The sequence below is a fragment of the Vombatus ursinus genome, unplaced genomic scaffold (assembly GCF_900497805.2).
Source record: "Vombatus ursinus unplaced genomic scaffold, bare-nosed wombat genome assembly UNPS02014798.1, whole genome shotgun sequence".
NCBI lineage: Eukaryota > Metazoa > Chordata > Mammalia > Diprotodontia > Vombatidae > Vombatus > Vombatus ursinus.
The window spans coordinates 28507028-28534088 of NW_020954576.1; the positions used below are offsets into that span (position 1 = coordinate 28507028).

At 37.1% G+C, this 27061-nt stretch overlaps 1 protein-coding gene across 6 annotated transcripts in view; it reads right to left on the reverse strand.

The window, feature by feature from the left end:
* Positions 1-2136: 2136 nt before the first annotated feature.
* Positions 2137-27061, reverse strand: part of LOC114050154 (protein dispatched homolog 1) — a 234920-nt gene continuing 209995 nt past the window's right edge. For all 6 annotated transcript variants that reach the window (XM_027871765.1, XM_027871767.1, XM_027871764.1 and 3 more), the window contains 6 exons: positions 26673-26702; positions 19505-19628; positions 18505-18632; positions 17787-17884; positions 14692-14789; positions 2137-5791 (listed from right to left, as the gene is read on the reverse strand). In XM_027871765.1, coding sequence (XP_027727566.1) covers positions 2147-5791; positions 14692-14789; positions 17787-17884; positions 18505-18632; positions 19505-19628; positions 26673-26702 — 4123 coding nt within the window. In that variant the 3' untranslated portion in view covers positions 2137-2146. The remainder of the gene's footprint in view (positions 5792-14691; positions 14790-17786; positions 17885-18504; positions 18633-19504; positions 19629-26672; positions 26703-27061) is intronic.

The window sequence follows — 27061 nt, forward strand, 5'->3', positions numbered from 1 at the left end:
CAACACAGGCGTACAAAAGAAACCTGGAGGGAAAAAGGAAATAGTTAATATGACTGGCCATTGTATAGGGGAAAAAGAAGCAACAGATTTAGTGACTTATTCAAGGCCACACCATAGATAAGTAGTGAAATGAAAATTATACTTGGCTTTTTAAATAATATTTTTTTCTTCCACTGGTCCCCAGGGTCTCTCAAAGCCTCTCTGAATGACTGAAGAGAGGAATGATACACGAAGGATGAAAACCACATTATTTAAGCTATATTTAGGGTCCAAAGACCATAACCTACCTCAGCATCCACATATGGATGCCCCTCATATTCTTTTCAACTTAGGAAATTAAGAAAAACACAGTCAAATGATGAGTAATATACCATCTAGTATAATGGAAGAACCATTGAGTTTTTTGTTACTTTGTTTAAAAAAAAAATCCAGGCCAGTTGAAACAAAAGAGCAATAAAAGTGCTGTGCATGCTTGGATTTTTACCAATCCTCATTAGAGTAAGATGTGTCAGAGGGAAAATCTACCATTAGGACTGTGGCGCCTGCTCTCTGTTCCTATTAGTGTTTACTCACCATAGGCTGGTTTCAGGGCCTGGGATGATGGGCAGGACTAATTTGTATGCATTCTAGTGGAATAATTGATATTATGCTTTTTAGAAAATAAACTCTTTTGTAGGGAGTATTCCAAAGATCAGAGGACTCAATTTGATACCCAAGTCTTTCATTTAAAAAACAAAAACCCAAAATACATACAAGATAATAGAAGGCGGCTGAGATCTGTCTCCCTGTATGAGGTTATAATGCACTAAGTATCAGATGACATCCTGTTTTATCTGATGTGTTGTTTGAACTACTACCCAGAAGGCAGGCTCCAACAACTCAACTCCTATACACTGATCCAACATTAGATATGCTAGTGTCAATTAAAATGCTGCCTGAAACCTCAGCCTCAGATCTCTCTTGGCAAGAAAGAGTACAATTCTAGGTCCTTACAGCATAGTAGAACAATGTTCACAATGTCTTCAAACACTGACAATTTAATCTACCAAATAACAAAAGAAATGAGTCACTGGAAAATCTTCTCAGGAACAAAAGATAAAAATGGACCTTTCCAGAGAATAAAACACCCCACACGGGGATACTTCGGAGACCCAATATTCATTCTACCACGTGGAAAACAAATGCTAGTAGACCTGCATCAACCCTTTACTCACCTTAGATAGTTTAATGCTGGTTTGGATGAGTCAACCTTCCAACATCAGATTTTCACTAATATTCTTTGACCTGTTAGACACTTTATCTTTCTGGGTGTTAAAATGATGGTTCAATTGAATATTACTTGTGGCTGCTTTGCCAACCAATTTAATAACTGAATGAGAAAGACAAATATGGATGCCCACTAACACTGAGAAGATATCAATTTGAGCATGAACTTGTACTGAACATAGTAATAATCTCTGGAACATTTACAATAGGATCTTCCTTTGCTTGCCTCCCTTAAATGCCTGAGATTATCTATTAATCTTTGAATGTGGCTTTACCAATAATATCGTGTTTTCTCACTGCTCAGCCCCAAAAGGCATTGTGGAATTACTGCTGGGACTATCTCTACATTGACTATTAAAACCTAAGTCACTCTTATACCTTTGTGCACAGATAGGAAAAAACCATTTATGCTCAACTGCTGTTGATTTTAAGCAAAAGTCCAGGATCTGAATTGGGTCGGAAATATGACTGCCCAATAGAACAGAAACTATGGGATCTAGGATCCCTGAGGAAAGAGAGGCTCTTGAGTTCTGGGCAAAGATGGTGGATAGGACATTTCTCTTTTATCCCTGGCTGTAGCCGGGGATCAAACTTGTAAGTTGCAAAAACTACTTTATTAGAAATAATTTTATAACAGTCATAATATCTTCTGAGAAAAATGCACACAATTTTCAGTAAGGCTCATTTACTCTCAAAAAAAGAATAAGGCAAAACTCCACCCAATACCTACAAGATTTTGTTTTTTGGTTCACCGATGTTTCTATTTGGTTCCATGACTCAGTGTTAATCAAGGCTAAAATATTCACTTCTGTGTTTTCAGGCCCATTCTGAATTTCCACTTGAAAAGAAAGATTGAGACACTTTCTAAACTTAATATTTATTATAGTGTTTTTATTAAACTTTCACTGGAAAGTTCCGAGTGTGTTAATACAGCAGGCACATTGGCTTCAATGTTTGGCATCTGATAGTCCACAGAATGGCACTTTACCTTGACAACTCTGCCACAACACTGGGAATTGCTAGGGTGAGATACATAACCACTCTCTCTCCTTAAACTGTTAAATATAAGTTTTGGTTCATTTTGGTTTAAATGTTCTGAGCTCACAATTAGACCAGTCTGTGGTGAACTCAGGTCCCCCTTACTCTCTGGTTTGTCGGTCTGATTCACTGAGCAAATGCCCTTGCTTTCATTTCCACCGACCTCAGAATTCCCTAGTGGGTCACAAGCGTCTCTATTTTTACAGAGTTCCCTTTGGTTTGGTAACACAGTATTCTCGGGATCACAACATGACTTTATTATAGAGCCTGTGCTTCTGCAGATAAACGGTGAGGAGTCTACTGTCTTTGGAAGAGTGCTCATGTTCTCTTCAATGCTCTGAAGGCTGTGTGCATTGGCACTGCTGATTTTTTCTTGGGACTGAATGTGTTGCACTGAATGGAGAAAAAAATTTCTCGGTAAAGAATTCTGCATTACAGGTCGTTTTACTCTTCCTTGTAAGCAGGGACAGTGGTGGATGTGCTGGATGGGATGCACAAAACCTTCAGGAGTTTGTTGCACAGCATTTAGGGGCGCCATGCTATTTTGGACCTGTACAAAGTTTCCTGCCGCAGGAGCGCAGTGGAAGCACAAACAGTCACCCAACTGCTGGCATGAGTGAGGACTGTATCTCAAATGCTTATAGGCATGTGGGCAGCTACACCTCCTGTTCAGAGAGAAGAGCTGGCACATGGTGTGGTGTTCCACAGAGGGCTGCAACAAAGCAGAACTGGTGCCATTTTTACTGCTTTTGTGGAGTTCACTGTTGTAGGCTGCATGTACAGGCACACCCAGGTTCTTTGCTTGGCCATTGAAAAATTCAGAGCAAATGTGGGTTTCTTCATAAGCTGTCTTCTCTGAGGTGTTACAGTTATGGGATGCCAGAGGTTCTAACTCGTAAAATTCATGGTCTAGTTCAGACTTTTGACTTCTGGGATCCAAATGATATGTATTCATGGCATGAGCTTTATTCTGTCCCTTGTTGCCTGGACTTGGAGACAAAGCGTGAGAGAAGGCACTGCACTGAAACTTTTTAGGTAAAGGAATTTGGCCGAAGGTGCCTTGGGGCCCAAGACATCGGCACATGCATTGGAAAAAGAAAGTTGCGAAAGCCCAACTGATACACATGATAAGCATCATAAAAGTGCCAAGCTGAGTATACGCTAAAACTGTGGAGGGCATCATCATGGCGCCAGCTACAAAGGTGGTCAGGGCGGCCATGGCGATTGCAGAGCCCATGCGACTCAATGAGAATATCACCTTTCCTTCTCGATCGGGGTCTGGTGCCAACCGGTAAGCAACTCCATAATGGACAGCAAAATCTACGGACAGACCGACAGCCACTGAAATTGTGACAGATTCTAGGACATTCAGCTCCCAGCCCAGGAGAACCAGGGAGCCAACAGTGACAAATATCGTTCCGGCTATTGAAACAATTGCATAAAGGCTTATTATTATATTCCAAGTTGTAAGGAGCATTACGCTAAATGCAACGGCTACTGAAAGACCCATGGCAATGAGCGTGCCATCTGAGAGACTATCTTGAAGGTCATAGAATTCCAAGTTGCTGACAAACCAACCATTACTAAGACCTTCAGGAGCAGAACTAAGTTCATTGGAAATCCACGAGTCTACTTCTTTATAGAACTGATGCATCTTTTCATAGGCTAGCGTGAAGAGGTAGGTACTCTGGAACTCCAGCACTACAGCCCTGATGGTGTCGTTGATGTCAAACCTCGGCCCTGGGGTCTTGCTGTCCAGATGATACCCAGTGCTTCTTTCTAGCTCCATGATTGCTCTCTTGATACACAATTCAAAAATGTCCTGCTTGTAAGGAAAGCTCCAGTGGCTGCAGCATGGGTAAAGGGCAGGCTCGTCGCAATCCTGGTTCTCCATCCACTGCTTGAATGTCTCGATGAAGCAGCTGGTGAAGTCTTGCTCATCAGTCTGGTAAAAGAAAGTCTGATTCCTCAGCTTCTGGCAGAAGTGCAAAATCCAGACCTGGGAAGCTGGGCTAGTGATGTTGAAAGTGGTATCCAGCTTCAACTTCCCTTTACTTTTGGGGTTGAGTGGATTTCCATTGTCTTCAGGGGACACACCCCAGATGACTGTGATGGGCATGTGCAGCTCTTCTCCATGGTGGACACGTTCAAACATGAAGAGCTTTTTGTATTCCGCATCATAGCGTTCGAAGGGGTGTGAAGATCTGAACACCTGGAATTCCGACAGCTCGAGAGAGGGCAGTTTCATCTTTGGATTAATGCACACGATATACGCCCCGCCTACAGTTAAGGCAAGGAACCAGAAGAGCCAAACGTACCGGAACTTGATGACGATACACGGTAGCACTTTTTCAAAGAAAATCCGAGAGGCTTCGGAAATGGCAAAAATCACTTTGTGGCACTTTTGGCAAATGGCTGCCATCCAGCAGTTTTTGTCGCTGTACATCTGCTGCTGAGGCTTCTTGAAGCAAGTGAATATATTGAGGAGATACCGCTCATGAAGCACAACCACAGCCGGCAACCAAGTGACCATGAGGACGTAATTCACCAGAATGGCGGTCCCGGCATAAACTCCAAAGCACCGGATAGCGGTGATGTTGCTGACGTAATTAGCGTAAAAAGCGGCTGCCGTGGTGAAGCTGGTGACAAACATGGAGAGCGCGGCATGCTGCAGCGTGATGCTCACCGTCTCAGAGGTTTCGGCATGGGGTTTGTCAAATTTGGTGTAATTCCAAACATCACACAGTACAAAAGCATCGTCTGCTCCAATCCCAACCAATATGATGAGTGCAGTGAGATTCATGAAGGGGAAAAACTCAAAGTTAAATACTACTCTATAGAGAAAATAGGACACAATCAAAGAGCTAATTATGGCGAACATGGTCATCAGAGTGATAAATATGGACTTGGTGTAAACGCACATGACTAAGAGCACAATTACGATGGCGATGGCAGGATACACGGTATCCATTAAAAGATAATCCTGAAACAAACTGTGTTTGATACCAAACTCTATTCCTGTGATAGTGGTCACACCGTCAGAAGAGTTCCAGTTCTCAAAGTTGTCCAGGTAAATGTTCATCATGCTTTCCCCTTTTTCAGTAGGCGAGAAGAGCATGCTGTACTTTAAGGCGGGCACCACGTAGTCAATTGTCTTTGGGCTCAGAAAGTCTTTGTCTACCAGGTAGTGGAGGATCTGGTAAACGGCGTTGTACTTGGTGCATTTACGAGGCACGCTGGTACATTTGAGTTGATCCTTCCTCCGGGACACTATGTCCCAGCAGTCCGGCCTCAGGGTGCCATTGTAGTAGTGTTTGGCACAAGCTTGAAGCAGCTTCAAGGTATGTGAAACATCTCTCTCGACAATCTTTTGACAGGATGACCTATTGTTAAGTATGGCAATGTAGTTTCCCAGGGTCCAGCTGGGGCAACAGGAAGCAGCTGTGGCTCTCTGGCAGAGATCACCAAACTGGGAATGGGATCTGATCTGCACAGAGAGAAGTTAAAAAAAAACAAAAACAACACATTTTAGAACAGCAGCAAGTACCTCAAATTACATCTTCTACAAAAATTTGAATTGAGATTTGAATGAGGCTATATCATCTTCAATAATCTGGTTTTATACCATATGACAATTTAAAATGAGTAACATTTTTAGTAAACAGATTTTTTTTTTTAAATGCAAGGGAGCATTGTGGTATAATGGAAAGAGCACTGACTTGAGAGTCAGAGAACTTGGATTCAAGGAACCATGCTATTTGTAATTGCATAATTCTTGGCTTTGTACAAGATCTATTGCAGGTAATGAAAAGTGACCCCTAACATGTCAAGATTCAAATGTAGTAAAATTTAATAAAAAGTTAATTTTACTTTACAGCACTTGATAAAATAATAACAAAAGTCATTTGGAAAAACAAAAGATCTAGAATATCAAGGGAAATGATGAAAAAACACAGGGATAAAGGTGAGAATAGTATTTCCACACCTCATTATATTACAAAGCAACACTCCCCAAAACCATCTGGCTCTGGTTAAAGAATAAACAGACAGATCAATGGAAAAGGCTAGACAAGGGAGATTCAGAAATAATAGAACCCAATAAAGTGGAAAACAAAAATTACCTAAGGAAAAAACTCCTTATCTGATAAAATCTGCTAGGAGAACTGGAAAGCAATCTGGCAGAAATAAGGTTTCCTTAGACCAACATTTTATACCATATTCTATGATTCACTCTAAATTGATACAGGACTTCAAAGATCATACTATGAAAAAAATTAGAAGAGGAGTAGATCATACACCTCTCAAAGCTATGGCTAAGAGATGCATTATTAGCTAGACAAGAGATAGAGGCAATTATAAAAGATAAAATAGATAACTTTGATTACTTCAAACTGAAAAATTTCTATACAGACCACATTAATGCATTTTGATTAAAAAAAGAAGTGGTTGAATGGGAAGAAAATCATTGTATCAAATTTCTCTGAAAAAGATTTGGTATCCAAGATTTAGAAACAATTTGCATATATATGTGTGTGTGTGTGTGTGTGTGTGTGTGTGTATGACTAATAACATTCCCCAATAGATAGTCAAAAGATATGAACAAAAAGTTCTAAAAAAATTGCAAAGTATTTATAACCACATGAAAGAATGCTCCAGGTCACAAACAATAAGAGAAATGCAAACCAAAACAACTTGAAACTTGACAAAAATAACAAAAAATTGCAACAGCAAAAATTGGAGAGATTGTGGAAGTATAGGCATACTAATATATTGTTGGTGGAGCTGTGAGATCATATTTATAGCAGCACTTGTGATAGCTTAGAACTGGAAATAAAATAGATGCCCATTAATTGGGGAATGGCTAAATAAATTGTGGTACATTAATGTAATGGGATATTGCTATGCTGTAAGAAATGAGGCGTGTGATGAATATAGACAAGCATGACCGACATAGAATGAAGTAATCAGAGCCAAGGAAACAATATACACAACAACTACAACAACATAAGTAAAATGGAAAGAACTACACACACACAAAATCAAAAGCAAAAAACAAAAACGAAAACAGCAAAAGCAAAATTAGAAAGCTCAAGCAGGACTCAAGAGATATGAGAAGATACCCTTAAACCTACTCCTTCATGGAGGTGGGAGGTCCACAGGTGTTAGACACTGCATGTTTTCAGACTTTTTCAATATATGTATGAGTTGTACTGATTCTTTTTTCCTCTCTAAAAAATACTATTTGTCATATGGGATGACTTTCTGGGAGGGGGAAGAAGGAAATACCTGGGATAGCTATAGTGATATAAAAAACAGAAAATATCAATAAAAACTTAAAAAAAAACAATTTTAAAAGCCTGTGCATCTGGAAAATTGTACAAAGTTTACAGTGATTCCAGGCTGTTCACTGAAACAAAAATCCAGTCTTTCAAATACAAGTATTTATCCCAATGTTGTTTTACAGCTGTCAATCATGAAACGTCACAATCTCCGAATGATCAAAATTGTAGATAACCCAAAGGGCAATGGAAAGATATATGGCGAGGGCATAAACAGGCTGAAGGATATTACCAAACATGGCTTGTGTGCAAGAAGTAGCACCAAAGATATAATCCAAGAAATGTACAACAGAAAATGGAAATGGGCTAGAGAAAAGTCTTGAGTGTGTCTCCTCTATTAAGCATTTACAGGAAGATGTGGCTAAAAGTCCATGTTACAAGATGAGAAAATGTAGATAGGTGGTGATCTGCACCATTGGAAGGGGTACCCACATAAATGAGAGCATGGATCCTTAGAAATTCTGAAGTATAATGGTCTGGAATTCCTCAAAAACAGGATAATTCATGTTTGATTGTTTCCAGATAAAAAACATCCATACATGCCAACTCAGGAAAAACTAAGCTACCTCATAAAGAAAAGGAAGCTTTGAAAAAGGATATGCCTATTTTTCATGGCAAACATCCAAATTCAGCCTATAAGGAAATGATATGCAAGTCCCCTAGGGTCATTACAGAGAACTGGGAAAGTATAGGGTGATCAGTGCCTGATAATCAGTTTTAAGCTGACAAAAGATGAAATTTTATGCCATTTTGCAATCCACTATGAGTTACAAGGAATGTACAATTAGTTGCTAAGAATAACCACTGCTAGAGATAAAAGTAGTAAGGTTGCCAGCAAAAACTTGGAAAATAAGAACAGGAATCCAACCTTGAATAACCTTTCCAAATAACAGTGTTTTCTTTGTGCATGTGACAAAAGATTTTAAAAAACCTGATGTAATAAACATAGACCAAACACTAATCTGATTGTGGCTGTCCCCAATGAATGCCAGTAATCCACCATGGCTCCAGGCCTCAAATTTAGAGGTAGGTGTGGCTGGTGTGTATTCTTTGGTAAAATATCCTTTGGAAATGCCTGAAGTACAGGGTTTCTACATGTATAGAAAATACAAGAATTTCTAGACAACTAAACTAGATGTCATAGCTCTTCACATACGGAATTAAAAGAATAGTCATCTGGACTATTCATTGGTAAGACCATCTCTGTTGACTCTTTGTTACTAAAGACAGGTGAAAGAAAACTGCCCATGTATCTGGGCTCAGGGAGATATATGATGTGCTTGGCAAACATCTATCTTCATAGGGCAGGACTATATATTTGGAAAGGCATTCATAGGAATAATTTTAAAATCTTTGAAGCTTATAAAAATAAAAATGTGGTTAGTAAGAATGACTTCTTGTAATTCATGTTAGGAATACCAAGGCTTCTTTAATTCTAGTCATTCAAAAATAGGGTATTTTAAGGAAGTCATTGGGTTTATGTGGTTATAACATGCTCAAGAGAGCTTCCCTAGTTAGATAGTACCAGGGGTGGAGTTGACTTCAAATTGGGGGGTGAGGAAGAAGGGGATATGAAAAGAACGAAACAAAGCTTCATATGGTATCTTGACTTTTAGATGTGGTAGCCTTCTGGTATATGCCAGGAGAGAGTTAGGAAGCATTTAAAAAGAGTGATTAAGAAGAAAGGGAAGAGATCCACATTCAGAAAAAGATCTATGGAGTCTGAATGCAGATAGAAGCATACTATTTGTTCTCTCTCTTTTTTTTTTTGTTTCTTCTTTCTTGTGGTTCTTCCCATTGGTTCTAATTCTTCTTTACAACATGACTAATGGGAAAATGTTTAAAATGAATGTATATGTAGAGCCTATATCAGATTGCACACCATCTTGGGGAGAGGGAGAAAATTTAGAATTCAAAATCTTATGGAAGTGAATGTTGAAAATTAAAAATAAAAAGAAAGAAGAGGAGAAGGAGGAGGAGGAGGAAGAAGAAGAAAAAGAAAGTTAAGCAACTGATCATGGGGTTTTGAGTAGGAACAAAACACTAACCAAAGGCACAACTTCTTCCCTGGGCAGTTTTTGCTAGGGTTGGCAAGAATGACACTTCTAAAACCTGTCCATAAAAGAAAATACATACAAGTTTGATAGCTGGGCCAGAACCTGATAATTTCCCCTTCAGCACATACATGCTAAAGTCACAAAGGCTTTAGGGTTGTAAGTGATTTCTAGACCTAATTCCCACTCTTTCAAGAATCCCTTCTATAGCATCTCTAACAGAAGGTCATCCATGCTCAACATGGTGCTCTGACTGGCACACCTAGGAAACAGTTGCTCTGGTGCTGTATTTCCCTCTGAATAATTCAAGTGAAATCTAGAGAGAGAAGACAAAATCAGGACTACTTTTCTTTACCCACTTCCAGTCTTCCCCTAGTCATGGTTAAGAAATCATGTGTTTGTGGTTCTTCAAGCCAGATACCTCTCCCTCATCCCTGATTTGTAAACAAGCTAATAACTGGGTCTGGAACAGAAGATCTCAGCTCTCTTGATCACTTCATTGTCTAGAACTGCAGTCTCTAAAATGCCCACAAAATAAGTAGAGTAGGCTGATGCCCTCCCATAAAATAAAGGTCAGGCAGAAAAACACTTTGGTAACTAAAATGCAACCAGCCAATAGTCTCTTTGGGGCATCAAAGAAGAGGTGGAAGCCATCAAATGAAACTCATTTTAAAAGTGTCTAAGAAAATGGGCATTCTCATTAAGATGGAATGTGGAACAGAGAAGCTATTCATTGTGGAAATCAATGTCTGCCTACATTACAAATACAACTAGCATGTAATTTAAATGGAATCTGCTGGAGTTGGATTAAATGTGCCACAAATGCAGACAGGCAACAAATAAAACATCTGTTCCCATCAAGATATTACATTGATTACCAGACATTCCCCAGAGCCAAACAACCAGCAATTAAACTATTCTACTCTCTATAATTTTACATGCATCACATCCAACTTGATACTCGATAATAATCAAGTGCATAAGTACAATAACTAGGATTTGAAGAGGGAGAAAGAAAAAGTCCTGCCAAATACTTATAGGGATTCAAATGTCTTCTCATACCACACTTACGATAAACAAGCAAAAGTCCTATAAAAAGTTGAACTCCTTGGGGCTTGGTACAAGGGGACCATAAGGTATTATCATTATCATCACCATCATCTGAATTTTCTAACCATATTCTATTTTTCAGACAGCTTTTTTGTCATGCATGTGCTTTATGAAAAGGGCCTACTATTCTGGCATTGATCAAAGAATCTGAGATCAAAATGTAAACAACAGTACAACAGGACATTAGAAAATAGAGACATTTGAAAATTGGTAAAGTTAATATAGACTTGTTTACCTAATAAAATAATATATTATTTTTAATACAAACACAACAACAAACATTTATTGTGTTACATTGTGCTCAGTGCTCATAAATCATAGTCCTTGTCCTCAGAGACTTTACTGTCTAGTAGGAGCGTAGGACACCAACACAGAAAACTTACACATGACATTACTTGACAACTGACTTAACAAAGTTCTATCTGAAGTCTGAGGAGAGGTCCTTACTAACTCTGGGACCAGGAAAGGCTTTGTGGAGAAGGTCCTAAATGAGTTGAACTTTAAAGAATGGGTAGGACGTCAATAGGTTTGGAGGGAAAAGGAGGGCATTTCAAGCACAGAGAATTGAAAGGCATGAAGGCAGAAGAAATGTAGTGTTTGTTTAGAGGTTAAAGAATGATCCAATTTGGCTAAATTTTTAATAAGTGGAAGAGAGTAAGTCAAAATGAAGCTGTAAAACTAAGGTGGTATTAGAATGGAGAACATCTTGAATACCAAGTAGAGAAATCTAAACTTTAGTCAGTAGGTAATGGAGAACCACTGAGGAATTTTGAGCAGAGGAGTGATGCAGAATATTGCAATTATAAACTTATTCTAGAAGTGACATACAGGATATATTGGAAGAAGAAAATGGATGTAGGAAGAAGGTGATTTCACTAGTCCAGACCAATGGTCTATCACAAGGATGGCCTATATTTGACAGATGACAATGGGACTAAAGGAGAATCCATATGTGAGAGGTATTCTCAAAAGTAGAAGTTAATGGGGTTTGATAACTGACTGGATATGAGAAGTAAGGGAGAGGGCACAGGTGAAGCTAACCTCATGGTTACAATCATAAGAGACACAGTAAATTGTAGTGCTAGAGATAGAATTAGTGAAGTCTTTGGGGAGGAAGATGAATTTGGTTTTGAATATGTTAAGTCTGAGGTGCTGGTAGGATGGGCAGGTGGAAATGTATTACAAGCAGATGGAGGTGCTGCTGTGGGTCTTAAGGAAAGAACCAGAACTTGGGTATAGATTTGGGCACATGGGCAGAATTGGTAATTGAAGCTGTGGGAATGAATGAGATAATAAAGGCTCACATTTAAATAGTTTATTGAGGTTGACAAAGTGCTTTCATCACAATGAAGCTTGTTAAGTAAATGTCTGAGGTTAAGTGACTCAAAGCCAGGTTATAAATCCTGATTTTTTCCATTTCCAAGTCCATCATTCTTTCCACCAGACCACGCTAATAACTCAGACTTCCACCAGGCTCCGCCAAGAAATTGAGCGTAGAAAGAAGAGAAGAAGACAAGGGCAGAATCCTGGGAAACACCCATGTAGGTATTCAAAGGGGTTGGGACGAAGATGGGGAGCCAGTGAAGGACACTGGGAGTAAGTGGTTAGAAAGGAAGAAGAGAAGCAAGAGAATGTAGTGTCTCTGAAACTAAGAAAGGAGAGTTTTTTAGTACTATTTCAGAGACTGCAGAGAACTCAAGGAAGATGATAACTGAAAAAAAAATTACTATTACATTTGGTGATTAGGGAGTCATCAGTGACCTTTTAGAGAAGAGTTCCAGTATGGTGGTGTAGTAGAAATCCAACTGCAAGAAGATGAGGAATGAGTAGGTAGCAGAGAAGTAGACAACTTTTTCAGTAAGTGAGGGAGGAGGTGAGAGATGATGTAAGGTATATGTACAGCCACTCTGTGGCCAAGTTAGTGATCCTGACACTTACCTACAAAGAATGAACTCTAGCCATTTCACATGTTGACATGCTATATAACTCTAGGGAGGGCATTTAATCTTAAAGTGTTGCAGTGCTAGGATGGAAAGGAAACCACCTATCACATTTAGTTTATTGAACCCAACGTTTTATTTCTTCGATGGGGCATTTAGAAGAATCTAACACTGAGAAATATTTTGGAAGAAACAGCCAGAACAATAGAATAGAGAACCAACTTAGGAACCCAGTGTGCAAATGAACCAGGTTCATATGAGATGGGACAGTAGAAGAATGAAGCTGGGTTTTACACCGCGTTTGTGGAATCCTTTGCAGTGATTTGTCACACAGCTCGTGTATGTATGATACCGAATGTAACGCGTTTTAATATTCTCAGTTAAGAATGAGTGAATAGCTATAGAAAAGATGCGAAGCGAGCATCCAAATACTAATCACTGGCTACGTTTACTAAGATGCTCTGTGATATCATTCTGCTCAGAGCTGAATGGATAACAGATGCTCTTCACAGGAAATCATGAACAGTCTCAACAGAAAGCACAATGGATCTGAAATAGCTCTGGTTGTGGTGGTTATTGTTGTTCAGTTCAACTCTTCGTGACCTCATTTGGGGTTTGCTCAGCAAAGATACTATAGTAGTTTCCTTTTCCAGCTCATTTTACAGATGAGGAAACCGAGGCAAACAGGGTTAAATGACTTGCCCAGGGTCACACAGCTAGTAAGTGTCTGAGGCCAGATTTGAACTCAGGAAGATGAGTCTCCCTGACTCCAGGCCCAGCTCTCTATTCACTGAGACACTTACTTGTCTCCAATAGCTTTGGACTAAGGAGTTAAAAGTCCTATTACTAAATGGCTGCATGACTTTAGGCAGATCACTTAACTACATCTCAGTCTTTTCTGCAAATTAATAGACTGGATTAGGTCATTGTTTAAAGTCCCTTCAAACATTTAAATTCTACCAAATAAGTCCAGTTACAGGACAAAAATTTCATTGATGTCTTATCTGGGAGCATACTAATTTTTTTTCAACCATGTAATAACTCAAGAGTTTAGAGTTATAATAAGAATACAGTGAGTTCATTTTCTACATGGATATTGTATGTCTTGTCATGTCCATTAGCTGACATAGGACAAGACAGCAGTTTTCACTAGGAAAAATTACTTTTGAATATATGAAACTGGCAACTATTCCAGTCCCTGAGGCTGGCTTTATGTTTTCAGTTGTAGTTGTCATTTTGGCTCTAGAGAGGATAAAGTCAGGGGGGAAGTGTCTGTCTTCTTACACCCTTCCTTTTTCTAAAGGAACAACAAACAGAACTCAGTGCAATCTGGATTGGATTACTTTAGCCATTTATATTGATACTGTATTTACATCCTTTGATGTCCCCCTCTCCCCAACCTTCTCCCTAAATTTCCCTTTGAGGTCACAGGCCTAAATGACCTATTGATTGCAAGACAGTCAGGCACTTAACGGCATAATTAAGATGCGGACAAACTGCCTTGGGGGAAAATACTGAGGACAATGAAGAAAGTCAATTCTTTTCTCCAAGAGAAAAATGAAAGAAAAAGCAACAAAAGGGGGGGAAAACATCCTTAACCATAGACTATTATCCTGGAAGGAAATATGCTGTGAAATAATAAAAATTGATCCACCAAAAGAATATGAGTCAGAAAAAAAGATAGTTTTTTTTTTGTTTTTATTGCTGTTGCTTAAAAGAAGAGATGATATGTTTTTGAAGGTGAATGAATACAGAGACACTTTGATCCTGGATCTGAAAGAATGCAAAGCTGCTAGTGAGCTAGTGCTGGCCTGCTAGTGTTTACACCACAGAGGGTAATCCATTTATGTACTTTCATCTTCTTATTAGACATCAGGGTCAGCAGTATAAGGGGTTTAAAAAAATATAACCTAATCTGTGTTAACAAGATTTTATTTTACCTACCCTCAAATTATCCACACTGCACATTGATTTAATCGCATGTAAGTTCCATAAAGTCTCTCCTCCGGTGGAAGTAAACACTACTCTGGAATATCGGTCACCTGGTGATAGGAAAAGAAAAAAGTTCATGAATTATTCATCTTTTTTTTGTAAAGTGTAGGTACGGCAAACAATTTAAGTTGGAAAACTAGAGATTAGTTGTACACAATGACTGTACTTTTCTTTCCATATATCCCTGCAAAGAGATTTAAGGAAAGCAAGATTTTAAAGCAGCATGAGAATTTCAATTGCATCAAAAATTGTAGATTGAAAAAAAATCCAATTTCATTCCAATCAGTTTTTCAGTGCATGTGTAGGTTGTTTGAAGAACTCTTCAATTAATTTGGGGGGAAAAAGAGTCTATTTCTAATCTCTTTGCAATTAGGTAGCAAAACTGTATGAACTTTTAGATGGAAATTAATTGAAAGCTCTCTTTCTAATTTCATGGCATCACATAGTAATGGAGCATTAAATCAAAGGATGTTACACTTGGGAACATCAAGAAAAAATTACAAGGACATTCCCACCCATGATTCTAAATGGAAAATGATAACTGATTTAAAATCTATTGAAAAATGGTCAGTTTAAGTACATAGAAAAGTTTATTTTTAATAAGATGAATGTAAAATCTTATTGATATATTATCATTCATTAATATATCACAGGTTTTTGTAAGAGCCAAATAAAGTAATTGGCATCAACTTTATATCAAATAAAGACAACTCACATAAGCTGGAAAATGAAGAACAATTAGCAAATTCACAAATTACTCATTTTCATAACTGTAGCACCATTGTCTTTGTATCTCTAGCTAGACCCCATCACAGGGACTGTTGTGTAGAAGGTACTTAATAAATGCTTGTTAACAACAGCAACAAAAGGTCAGAGTGCGGACCTAAAAGCCAGCAATCACATTTGAATCCAAAGTATTATTAATATATGAAATATTGAGTTTAGCTTTAGGGTAGGAGAATAAAACCTACATAAATTCAGACACATTTTAATTTATTTATGAGCAGTAATAACCATAATCCAAGTAGAATTTGTTAATTAAGAAGTTTAAAAAATTGCTTTGACTATAGAAGCACAAAGACGACAACAACTAATGAACTTGTCTCTTCCTCATGAGGATATTATTTGTCCTTTAGCACAAACACAACTAACTGGAACCTTTAAATAATGTGAATTTTTTTGGTACTCTGCTTTTGTGAGAAAGAAAGAAATGGCCAAAAAAAAAAAAAAGCCAAAAAAACCCCAAGATAATATCAGGAACATAAACTTCTAGGGTATATCTTGTAGAGAGTACCAATCATTGTATACATATATATATTCACACACATATACACAGATATACACACGTGTCTATACATATACATAGACAGATAGGTATATATAGGAGATAGGTAGATATTATTTCATTATATGCTATATTTACATATATACATAAAATATATACACTTATGTATATAAACTCCTCTATTATAAGGATATTATTCAGTTATATATACTATATTTATATCTTGCTTCCCTTAAATGTCTTTACTGGAATATACTGAAAGAAATGTGTAATCATTGTATATAACTAACCTCCAGTTTTGCAGTTTAAATTGTTTTACGTACCTAAAATATTATATCTATATATAATTTATATATAGTTATAAATATGGCATATGACCAAATAATAGCCTCACACGGAAGAGACAAGTTTATTCATTTTTTCTTCTTTATATTTTTATAGGCAAAGCAATTTTTTGACCTCTTCAAACACATACACATATAATGAAAACTAAAGTTTAGAATTATAACTATAACAAAGACATATAAGATTTCATGAGATTTAGTATACTGATATACTAAAGTGGGGAAAAATACATTTTAGAAATATTTCAAAGAAATATAGGAATAAAAAGTTTTATTGTCAAATATCAATTTATAAAAAATTCCATGAACCAAAACACTCCATTTGCAATCATCCCAGTTAATTAATTAAATATGTGCACATTTATTATAGTGCTATATAAAAAAGGTCCTACTCTGATGTTTCATTATAGTTGGAAGTGGTTCTGGGTTATCAAAGACTATAAATTCTGGGAGAACCTATCAATATGCAAAGGCTTCAAGTACAGTCCAATTCTTTAAGAAGCACCATAGTAAAGTTCAGAAAGACTCATTACCGGAGGGCTGACTCTCAAGCAATAAACTTTTTCAGTCCTAACAACTTATAAAGACTATCTCCTAAGGTATTTCTGATGGGTTGTGATATAAATTAGGGCAATACCCATAAGGATGAAATTATGTATACTTAAAAAAGAATATATACAGGTACTTCTTCAAGTGTGTAACACGCACACACATATGTGCATGTCTCTCTCTCTCTCTCCTCCTCTCTTCTTCCTTTTCTCTTTTTCTGCTCAACGGATGCTTGCAAAACCTGATGTCAGAGTGATCAGAAGGGAAGGTACAGTTGGTCTTCACACCTATCGGGGATGGTGCAATGGAAGTAAAAACCTTATATTGGATTATTTAAGGTTGTGTAATATGTTCATTATATAAAATATATTCAATATATCCTTAATATATTCTTGAGGATATTCTACAAAATTTGAAAAAAAAATCTGTATTCCTGAAAATTAAGTAGATTATTTTGGAATTCAAAACAATATATTAAGTAAACAAATCCGTAAGAAAAGTCTTTTAAATAAACATTAACAGGTATTTTTTTAAATACTGAAAAATATCTGAATATCTGGCAACAAGGTAGAGAATTGTATTAGATTTATGTCTACCTAGAGAGATCAATTAATCAATTAACAAGCACTTACCATGTGCCAGCTACTATGACTGGGTAGATTTTTAATCAACTAGAGTCTGACTTATTCAAATACTGATATATGAAGTGTTAATTAAGTTAAAAATCACCCCAAGCATGACAGGAATAGGGAGGCAGCCCTTGACAGTTTAACCCCTCATTCACATCAGTCTAAGATTGATGAGCACAGGCATAATTAAAAACTAAGAACCTGCCAAGGGGCTTACTGTTCATACGCTATGAGACTCACTTGGAATATCACAGAAAAAGCTGTCTTTGTGGAAATTCCATTCAGCTTGTCTCTTTTCTCTTTCATAATGATTGTCGGACCATCTGTCATCACGATGGCTGAAATAGAAGCGAAAACTTTTATCTTTAAATAAACCACATCTATTTGAAATTTGCTTTGAAAGATTATGGAGAGGAACAGAAGAATATTATTGGTCTTCAAAAGTCAAGGCCTTTTCTGGCTCAGGAAACTAAATACCAGAAGGGCTACTTAAAAAGCAACCTGCATCTTAATGCCTCATTTCTTTAAAAAAAAAAATTAAATCCTAAGAGAAAATATTAAATTACAACATCAGGCTTATAAAACTGTAGCAAAAAACAGTAATAAGCCTCTAAACTTCAAAATTAACCTTGGTTTATGATAATTATTAGTTGTATTTATACAGCATTTTACCTTTACAATTCATTTTAAATAATAACTGAAATTTACCATTTTCAGAGGCTTTGCTCATAATAATCTTATGAGGTAGGCAGAGTATTATGGTTCTCATTTTATATAACTGAGATATAACTCAGATAACTGAGACTCCAAAGGTTAAGTGACTTGCCTAAGGTCATAGGGCTAAAAAGCCAGAGAACCAATCTTCCTGAGATCTTTCTATTAAACCACACCACTTGCAAGGCCTTAAGGAATGCTACCTTTAGTAGCCTGAAAGTCACCAGAGACATGAAACTATTACCTTTTGACTTGCTCCTCTGCATATTTAAAAGGATAATTTGCTAGTGTTGCTTTGTATCCTGTATTTTTCACCATGTTATTCCATGTGACCAGTCTCTGGCCTATGGCAGTCCCTCTTGGTTCAAAACCCTTAAGGCAAAACATTATAAATCTTCATTAGTGTATTTCATTTCAGGTTAAGTATAGCTTTAATAACATCTTGGGAAATTTCATGTCAGAGTGATACAGAGTTTTCATTAGAAGGCATAGTCGCTCTTCACACCAACTGGGGAAGGTGAAATGCCTTACAGAATAAAATGACCTGATGGAAAAATGATCAACTATATTTTTATGACAAGTATCTGAGGATTACCGGGCATCTTTTGCATGCCTTAAGAGAAACATACTCACTCATTAGGAGCTTATTTTTCTAAATCTTCACAAATCCTTTAGTAAACTAATTCCTGGCATAAACTGAATGACAATGAAATATAATTAATTTTTGTCATTAAATATTACAGTATTCTGTATCACTTCCTGTTGGTTTAAATGTATACATCTCTCCTCTTCCTCCAAATAAGGAAACTTTTAACTTAAAAACTGACTGCCATCTGCTATACATACTAAAATTGATATAGCTTTCTTAGAAGAAAAAGAAATCACCATGCCTCAATGGGTTTGTAAAAACTTTATGATAGCATTCTGATTCTCTGTGAGGTTTCTTATATAATGCAGGGGGAAAAAAAACACTAAAATCTCTATTTATTATACACATGACACAAAAGAGGCCTTTTGGCTGGAACATGACACCAAGAAGCAGGAACTCTTGAATTCTAGTGGTGATGAAAGTTCCTTGGCCTCTTAAGACTCATAAATAAAGGAAAAACATTTCCCAGCCTTTTTTAGAGATGAGATTAGATGAAAGCATATTAAATATGTGTCAAGTCTCCATTGTTCGACCTGATGATAGACAAAGAAAGGGAACCACACACAATTGTTCTGCATTGGCATTTTTTCCTTACCAACAAGGGGTCAGAGAAGTCAGGAAGATCAGGCACCAATATTCCAACCAGAGCACAGACCACAATGAGCACAGTGCACAGGCCCAGGACCACCACAGGCCAGTCAGCTATCAAGGCAGCGTAACTACAAGAAGACAGAAGAAAGGGGATTTTAGAAGCAAGAAATCAAAGGGTCTTACTTCATAAGAAAATAATGTGCTTTTATGTATACATTTGGGACCTAAAAATACTGGTGGTCAGATAGTATTAACAACTAGTTATATGTATTTATACAAATAAACTGTTGTTTCATTTTTCAGTTGTGTCCAACTCTCGGTGATGCCATTTTTGGGTTTTCTTGGCAAAGATACCAGAGCAGTTTGCTTTTTCCTTCTCCAGTTCATCTAACGAATGAGGAACTGAGGCAAATAGTGACTTGCCCAAGGTCCCACAGCTAGTAAGTGTCTGAGTCTGGATCTGAATTCAGGAAGATGAGTTTTCCTGATTCTAAGCCAGTACTCTATCCACTGCACCACCCAAATATTAGATTGTAAAGTCCTTGAGGGCAAAGACTGCTTATTTAGATTTTAAACTTCTATAGTATTTTACAAATAATGAGGCCTTTAACATTTGTTGAATTTAAATTTCTATTTATGGATAGTATTTTATTAAGCAATTTTCAAAATCATTTTCCTTTTTCATATGCTTTTGTCCTTCCTACTTCCTTTTTCCCCCCTTTTTCTTTTTTCTTTTTTTTTCTTAGTGAGGCAATCTGGGTTAAGTGACTTGCCTATGGTCACACAGCTAGTAAGTATCATGTGTCTGAGGCTGGATTTGAACTCAGGTCCTCCTGACTCCAGTGTTGGCACTCTATCCACTGTGCCACTTAGCTGCCCCTCCCCTTTTTCTTTTTCAAGCACTATGTTAGCCCTAGGGATGTAAAGATAAAAATGACCAATGCCTGTCCTCAAAGAACTTAATATTCTATTGGATTGTGAAAAAGACCATCTTTCAAAACCTGGGCAGCAGCTATTTTATTTTTATTACTTGTAAAGATTGTGGGCTACATTGTGAATATAGCCTTTTGGGGGGGGGATGGGGGAGAGGACAGGGAAGACAACTGGGATTAAGTAACTTGCCCAGGGTCCCACAGCTAGTAAGTATCATGTGTCTGAGGCTGGATTGGAGCTCAGGTCCTCCTGAGTCCAGGGCGGGTGCTCTATCCACTGCACTACTTAGCTGTCCCATGACACAGCCTTCTTGAAGGCCATCTGCCTGAAGACATCCTCAAAAGAATTGTTTGGAATGACATATAAGTTGTAAATCTTTAGAGGAGAGATAACATACCACAGAAACCACAGAATATACAATAACAGTGGACAGCATTTATACAGTGCTTTTAAGTGAACAAAGTGCCTTATAGATGTTAACTCATTTAATCCTCTCATGACAATGCTGTCATCATTATCCCCATGTTAGAGGAGGTTAAGTGACATGCCAAGGGTCACAAAGCTAGTAAGAATAGGATTTGAACCCAGGTCTTCTAGATTCTAAGTCCAGCACTCTATCTACTATGCCACCTGTATGCCTCAAGGGAAAACAATATTAACAATCAGAAATTAACATAGGGGCCAGCTGGTTTGATGGAAAAAGCACTGGATTTGGGTTCGAATTCTGACCCAGCTGCTTATTACTTATCTGTGTAATTTTGGGCAAATCTCCCAGTTTCTTCCTCTGTAAAATGAGGGTGCTGGACTAGAAAGCCTCTGAAGTCCCTTCCAACTATAAAACCAATGATCCCATGACTTTTCTCCACTTTCACCAGGACTGAGAAACTTTGAGAGGATCTAACTTAATAAAGGGAACAAAAAAATTAAATTAACAGAGAAGATTTTAAGAATCCCTCTCGTTTCTGCCAGATGCAGCTTCCTTGAATCTTGATTAGGAAAACTTTGGTCTTAGAACATTACTCTTCAATGTTCATAAAATGAAATTCATAATTTAAGACTATTTAGCCACTTTATGATTTAAGACTACTTCTGGCTCATTTGAAAATAGGCTGCTGGCTCACAAATTTAGTGATTATAATTATGAGTTACTTTTTCAAAACCACGCTGGCAACTATGAATACAGTTCTGAAAAAGCTATTCTATGTGTCTAGGAAGAAATAACTTTTTTTAAAATATTCATATCTTTTAAATTTATAAGGACACTCACTCAAAGCTTCATCCTCAGATGAGGAAATTAAAATATAAAGTATTTCTATTTTAAAGTATAAAGCTCTTCACAATCAAAACTTATATCAAAGACATTCTTCTTTTTTTTTTCCTACTGGTTGTCTTTTTTTTTTCTTTTTAATTTTCACATTAGTCATGTTGTAAAGAAGTATTAGAGCCAATGGAAGGAACCATATGAAACAAGTAATAAAACAAAACAACAAGACAAAAAAAGAGATCAAATAATATGCTTCCATCTGTATTCAGATTTCACAGTTCTTTCTCTGGATGTGGACAGATTTTCCATCATGAGTCTTTTGGAGTTGTCTTAGATCCTTGCATTGCTGAGAAGTCTACGAAAGATAGTCATTGCACAATGTGGCTGTTACTATGTACAATGTTCTCCTGGTTCTGCTCACTTCACTCAGCATCAGACTATACAAGTCTTTCCAGGTTTTTCTGAAGTCCACCTGCTCATCATTTCGTATAGCACAATAGTATTCCACTATATTCATATACCACAACTTGTTCAGCCATTCCCCAACTGATGGGCATCCCCTCAATTTCCAATTCTTAGCCACCACAAAAAGAGCTGCTATAAATATTTTTGTACATGTGGGTCCTTTCCCCATTTTTATGACCTCTTTGGGATATAGTCCTAGAAATTGTATTGCTGGGTCAAAGGGTATACACTGTTTTATAGCCCTTTCTGCATAGTTCCAAATTTTTCTCCAGAATGGTTGGATCAGTTCAGAACTCCACCAACAATGCATTAGTGTTCTAATTTTCCCACATCTTCTCCAACATTTATCCTTTTCCTGTTTTGTCATGTTAGCCAATCTGATTGAAAGACATTTTCCAAAGCTATTGTTCTATGGCAATCATCCTAAAGAAATGAGGAGATATAACTCTCTTTTCTCCCATTAAATAAAATGTAAGCATTAGGGCAGCAGGGTAAGGCTGGAGTGAGGGAACCTCAGTTGGAATGTTAGTTGTGTTATTTGTTACCTGGGTGACCTTGGGTAAATCCCTTAACCTTCCCAGGCTTCTGTTTGCTCCTCAGTAAAAGGAGAGAGTTGGACTACGTGGTTTCTGAAGCCCCTTCCAGTAGTAAGACTATGACTCTGACTTTGCATAACAAAGCTCAATCAATATGTGAACTCTAGACTGCTAGGGTTAGGAGCATTTTAGTGAGCACTGCCCTTGAAGCATCAGAGAAGTTAAATGACTTGCCAGACCCAGAGCTTAAGTCAATAGCAGAGCCAGGGTTAGAACTGAAATCTTCTGGTTCTTGGAGTCCAATAGGGTTTTTTCCCATTAACTACACTGCCGTCTCCAGCACCTAGTTCTTTATCCACATAAGGTCTTCTCCCTCAAACCTCTAATACCAATGATTTTTTTGGGGGGGTGGGGGGGTTAATTTTAAACAGAAAATGAAAGAAATAAAGTTTGTAATTTACTGTCTCCAATATAATTCACAGAAAGCAAGTTCTGAACACACCCCCCCCCACACACACATACAAATACACACATACACACACACTCATTGCAGAAAAGCTGCCCTGTCTAATCTGGTAAATGAAATACAGAAAACAATTCCTCAAATGCTTTTAAGAAAGCACATAAATCAAAATTTGCTGATTGTGGTTGTTCAAATGTAAATACCAAATGGTCAGCAGCTTTCAAATGACTACAACACACCCAACACGCACAGAAATTCTCCATATTTGACTTCCTCATCCACCAAATGCAAACGAAGATCAGTTACTTGTTTTGAAGTTGTTAGTCTAAATAGCTGGGCTTGGCTTTCCCATTCTGAGACTCTTACTCTTTACCGATGCCAAGGATTTTTTTGGTTTTGTTTTAAACAGATAATGAAAGACATAAAGCTTGTGGTTAACTACTTTCAATATAATTCACTGGAATACACATTCACACACACATACACACGCTCATCACAGGATGCACTCATCTGACATTTTGAAAATCTAAGCCCTTGGAACTGAAAACTGTCTTAGACTTGAACCATTATAGATTGTACTTTATCAAAGGATCAATTTTCAATTTTTTACCCTTTTGACCAAAGCAGGAGTCACCTATCTATTTTTAATTGAGGGTCACAAACTGCTCAGTTGCCCTATGATGACTCAATTAGCTCAAATAATCATTTTGTTTTGTTCTGTTTCCTGCAAGGCACACACCTCAGCACAGCCATTTAAGAGAACTTCATTGGAGAATTGTCTTTCTTCCCTTTGAAAACATTTGGTTTTGATTTGACAGCCCAGGCCTATGCCATAGACGTGTGTTGACTGCAAATGGAAACTTTATACTATTACTGATTCCAGCACATTTCTCCTGAACTCTTTTAACCTTGCTAAATGACAATCTAACTTCCTTATCCAGCAGATGTTTCATGGACTAACCTTGCTTAGAGAAACTGTTACAATTCAGGAATGGGATCAGTTCCCTTAGCAGATATATTATCATGGTGAACACCAATCCTAATAGTCAATTTTATTCTTTCCTTAGGCCATACTCAGGGAATTTGCTGCTTCTTCCAAACATTGTAAAAATCCTGTATATATTTCTATTCCTCCTGTTACCCATACAATATCCTATGAAGTCTAGATAAGAGTATAATATCAAGGCAAAAATCTAATAATTAAAGCAGGAAAACTGGGAAAGTTAAGAAAATTAAAATGACCTATAAATCCTCTGTTATGATCTCTCTTGAGAAAACTGTTCCTTTCCCTAGGTATCCAGGGTTATAATGAGGAACTTGAACAATATTCTTTTGCTGTTTGAAAAGTAAACCATAGGATCAATGGAATTCTTAAAAGGACTAGTCCCTTGGCCATATTATCATGTTATACTTCCCTTTTCTTTTTCTAATTTCCTTCTTTTTCTTCTTTCTTCTTCCCCTTTTCCTTCCTTCCTTCCTTCCTCCTCCTCCTTCTTCTTCCTCTCTCTGTCTCTCTCTCTCTTCCCTCCTCCACCACCCTCATTCTAAATTTAAGGACTGGCTCAATTAATAACAGTTCATAATAATTAAATTAATTAATAATTTAATGCCATGCTGAATCTACTGGAGGCCTATGTAAAATGGACTATCTGTATCATAATAACAGCACTGTGTGCTTTCTTGAAAGGTACTATTCTTATTTCCTACTCCTTAGCTGCCTCTATGTTTTTGGCCACTCTTCCTAAATTGAGAACTTTCTCCTGCTAATTAGAATGTAAACTCATTATGATCAGAGCCTGACACATTGCTTTGGCACATAGAAGAACTTAATAAATATTTATTGACTGATTAATGTTCATATATCTAGGATGTATACTGTTGGTTTGAAATAGCTGAATATTCAAAAAATTTCCTTTCCCTTTGAACTCATAACAGGCTTTTGAGTATGTTGTCAAGTAACTACTATGCTTTCATTTGAATCCATTTAAAGTGACTCAATTCTTTGACAAGGTAGAGGTGTTCACCAGTGGTTAAAACCTAAAACAATAAACCAGGATCTGAGTTATTTCTCTGGCTCTTTTTCAGACTAACTCAATACCCCCAGACACGCCATATCACCTCCTTACACCTCAGTGTTTTTCATTGAATATCTACAGAATCACTTTTAACATTTATCATTAAGAGCACTAGGATAAAAATTGATGGACCTAGGTCTAATCTTAATGATAATAACAACAATGATAATTTTAAAAGATAGATAGCTTTGATATAGCACTAAAAGTTTTGCAAAACACTTTATATATATATTATTTCATTTGAAGCTCACAAAAACCCTGGATGCTATTATTACCTCTATTTTACAAATAAGGAAATTTAGAGGGTTTCAAGTGAATTAATTGTTCTAGGTCACTGTCAGTAAAGACTTTCATCTCCAAGGTCTAACACTCTAACCACTGTGCCACCTAAAGCCACAACTAACTGTGTGATCTTGGGTAAACAATTTAACTTCTCTGTGCCTCACATCAACCATCTGTTAATACTCTAAAACTCCAATGGATTTAGGATCTCATCAGTATGGGTATTCCCTCCAGTGACGCTGACAGCATCTTATCCTGTATGACTCACATCACGTCTTCCTCTTTGTTTGCCACAGAGGAAGGGGAGGGTACACCCAACATGCGAGAAGCCTTCCTTGTATTCTTCCAACATCACAAGGATGTTGACAGGGCACACAATCTATGCATTGTACATCCCTCGCTTTTGTGACACAAGTTAACTTCTTTTTCAATTATATATTTGTTGATGACAAAATTTACATGTTCCTTGGGAGTAATCTCTTGTTTATAATTAGTTTCCAGACTGCTCAGGTCCACTCTATTTTTCTTCGTTGTCCTTTGGGGGATCCTTAAACAAAGGTATGGGAAAAATCTGGGATTCTACCATTATCTAAAAAAGGCAATTGATAGAACATTAATAACAACCCACCCATTTGCATACTTTCCTATCTACAGAAAATTTTAAAGAGAATAATCTGCACATAAGAAAGACATCCTTGATAAGGGTATTTAGAAGAGGAAAGGCAGCCTTTCTCAAGAGATTTTCAACAAGAGACCATTTTTTTAAACTATCATATGATTAATTGAAAGACATAGAAATCACAAGATCCTACTGTGCTTATTAGTTTATTGACAAAAACCTGTTTGCCTTAATTTCCTCATCTATAAAATTGAGATAATAATAGCAATTACCTTACAGGACTAGGGAGATAAAATGAGATCCAGTATATTAAACCTTTGGAAACCTTAGAGTGCTATGTAAGTGATAGTTACTAAGATTATTGTAGTATTCTAGCATTATTAAGATGATTATAGCTAGTGCAAATGGCTAATTTTGCCAAAATATAAAGGGCCATTCCTTCAGAGATTCAGGACTATTGCTATAGCCTTAGGAACAAGATTAAGCAAAAAAAAAAATTTATTTTCTTTAGGGGTAAAAAGGTGCTTGTTTTTACCTTTTTGGTAACTTGAGAGGTCTGGATGGTCTGAAAAAGAAAGGAAAGAAAAAAAGTCACATTAATTATTAATTATAAACAAAGTACTATATATTACAAGATATACAAAATTACATATGCATATAGAAAGACAATGCCATGGGACAATGGGGACAACCTTGTAGTCAGAAAGACCTAGATTTAAGTCCTGTCTCTGATACATATTACTTGGACATGGGCAAGTTACTTAATTTCTCAGTGCTTTCAAATGACTCTTCAAAACTCTTGGTTACAGAAGAACGTACTAGTGACAGGAGTTTCTACTCCCTAGAGTTCCTAACATTAATGAAATTGCAGATCTGGACAATCTCTCTCTCTCTCTCTCTCTCTCTCTCTCTCTCTCTCTCTCT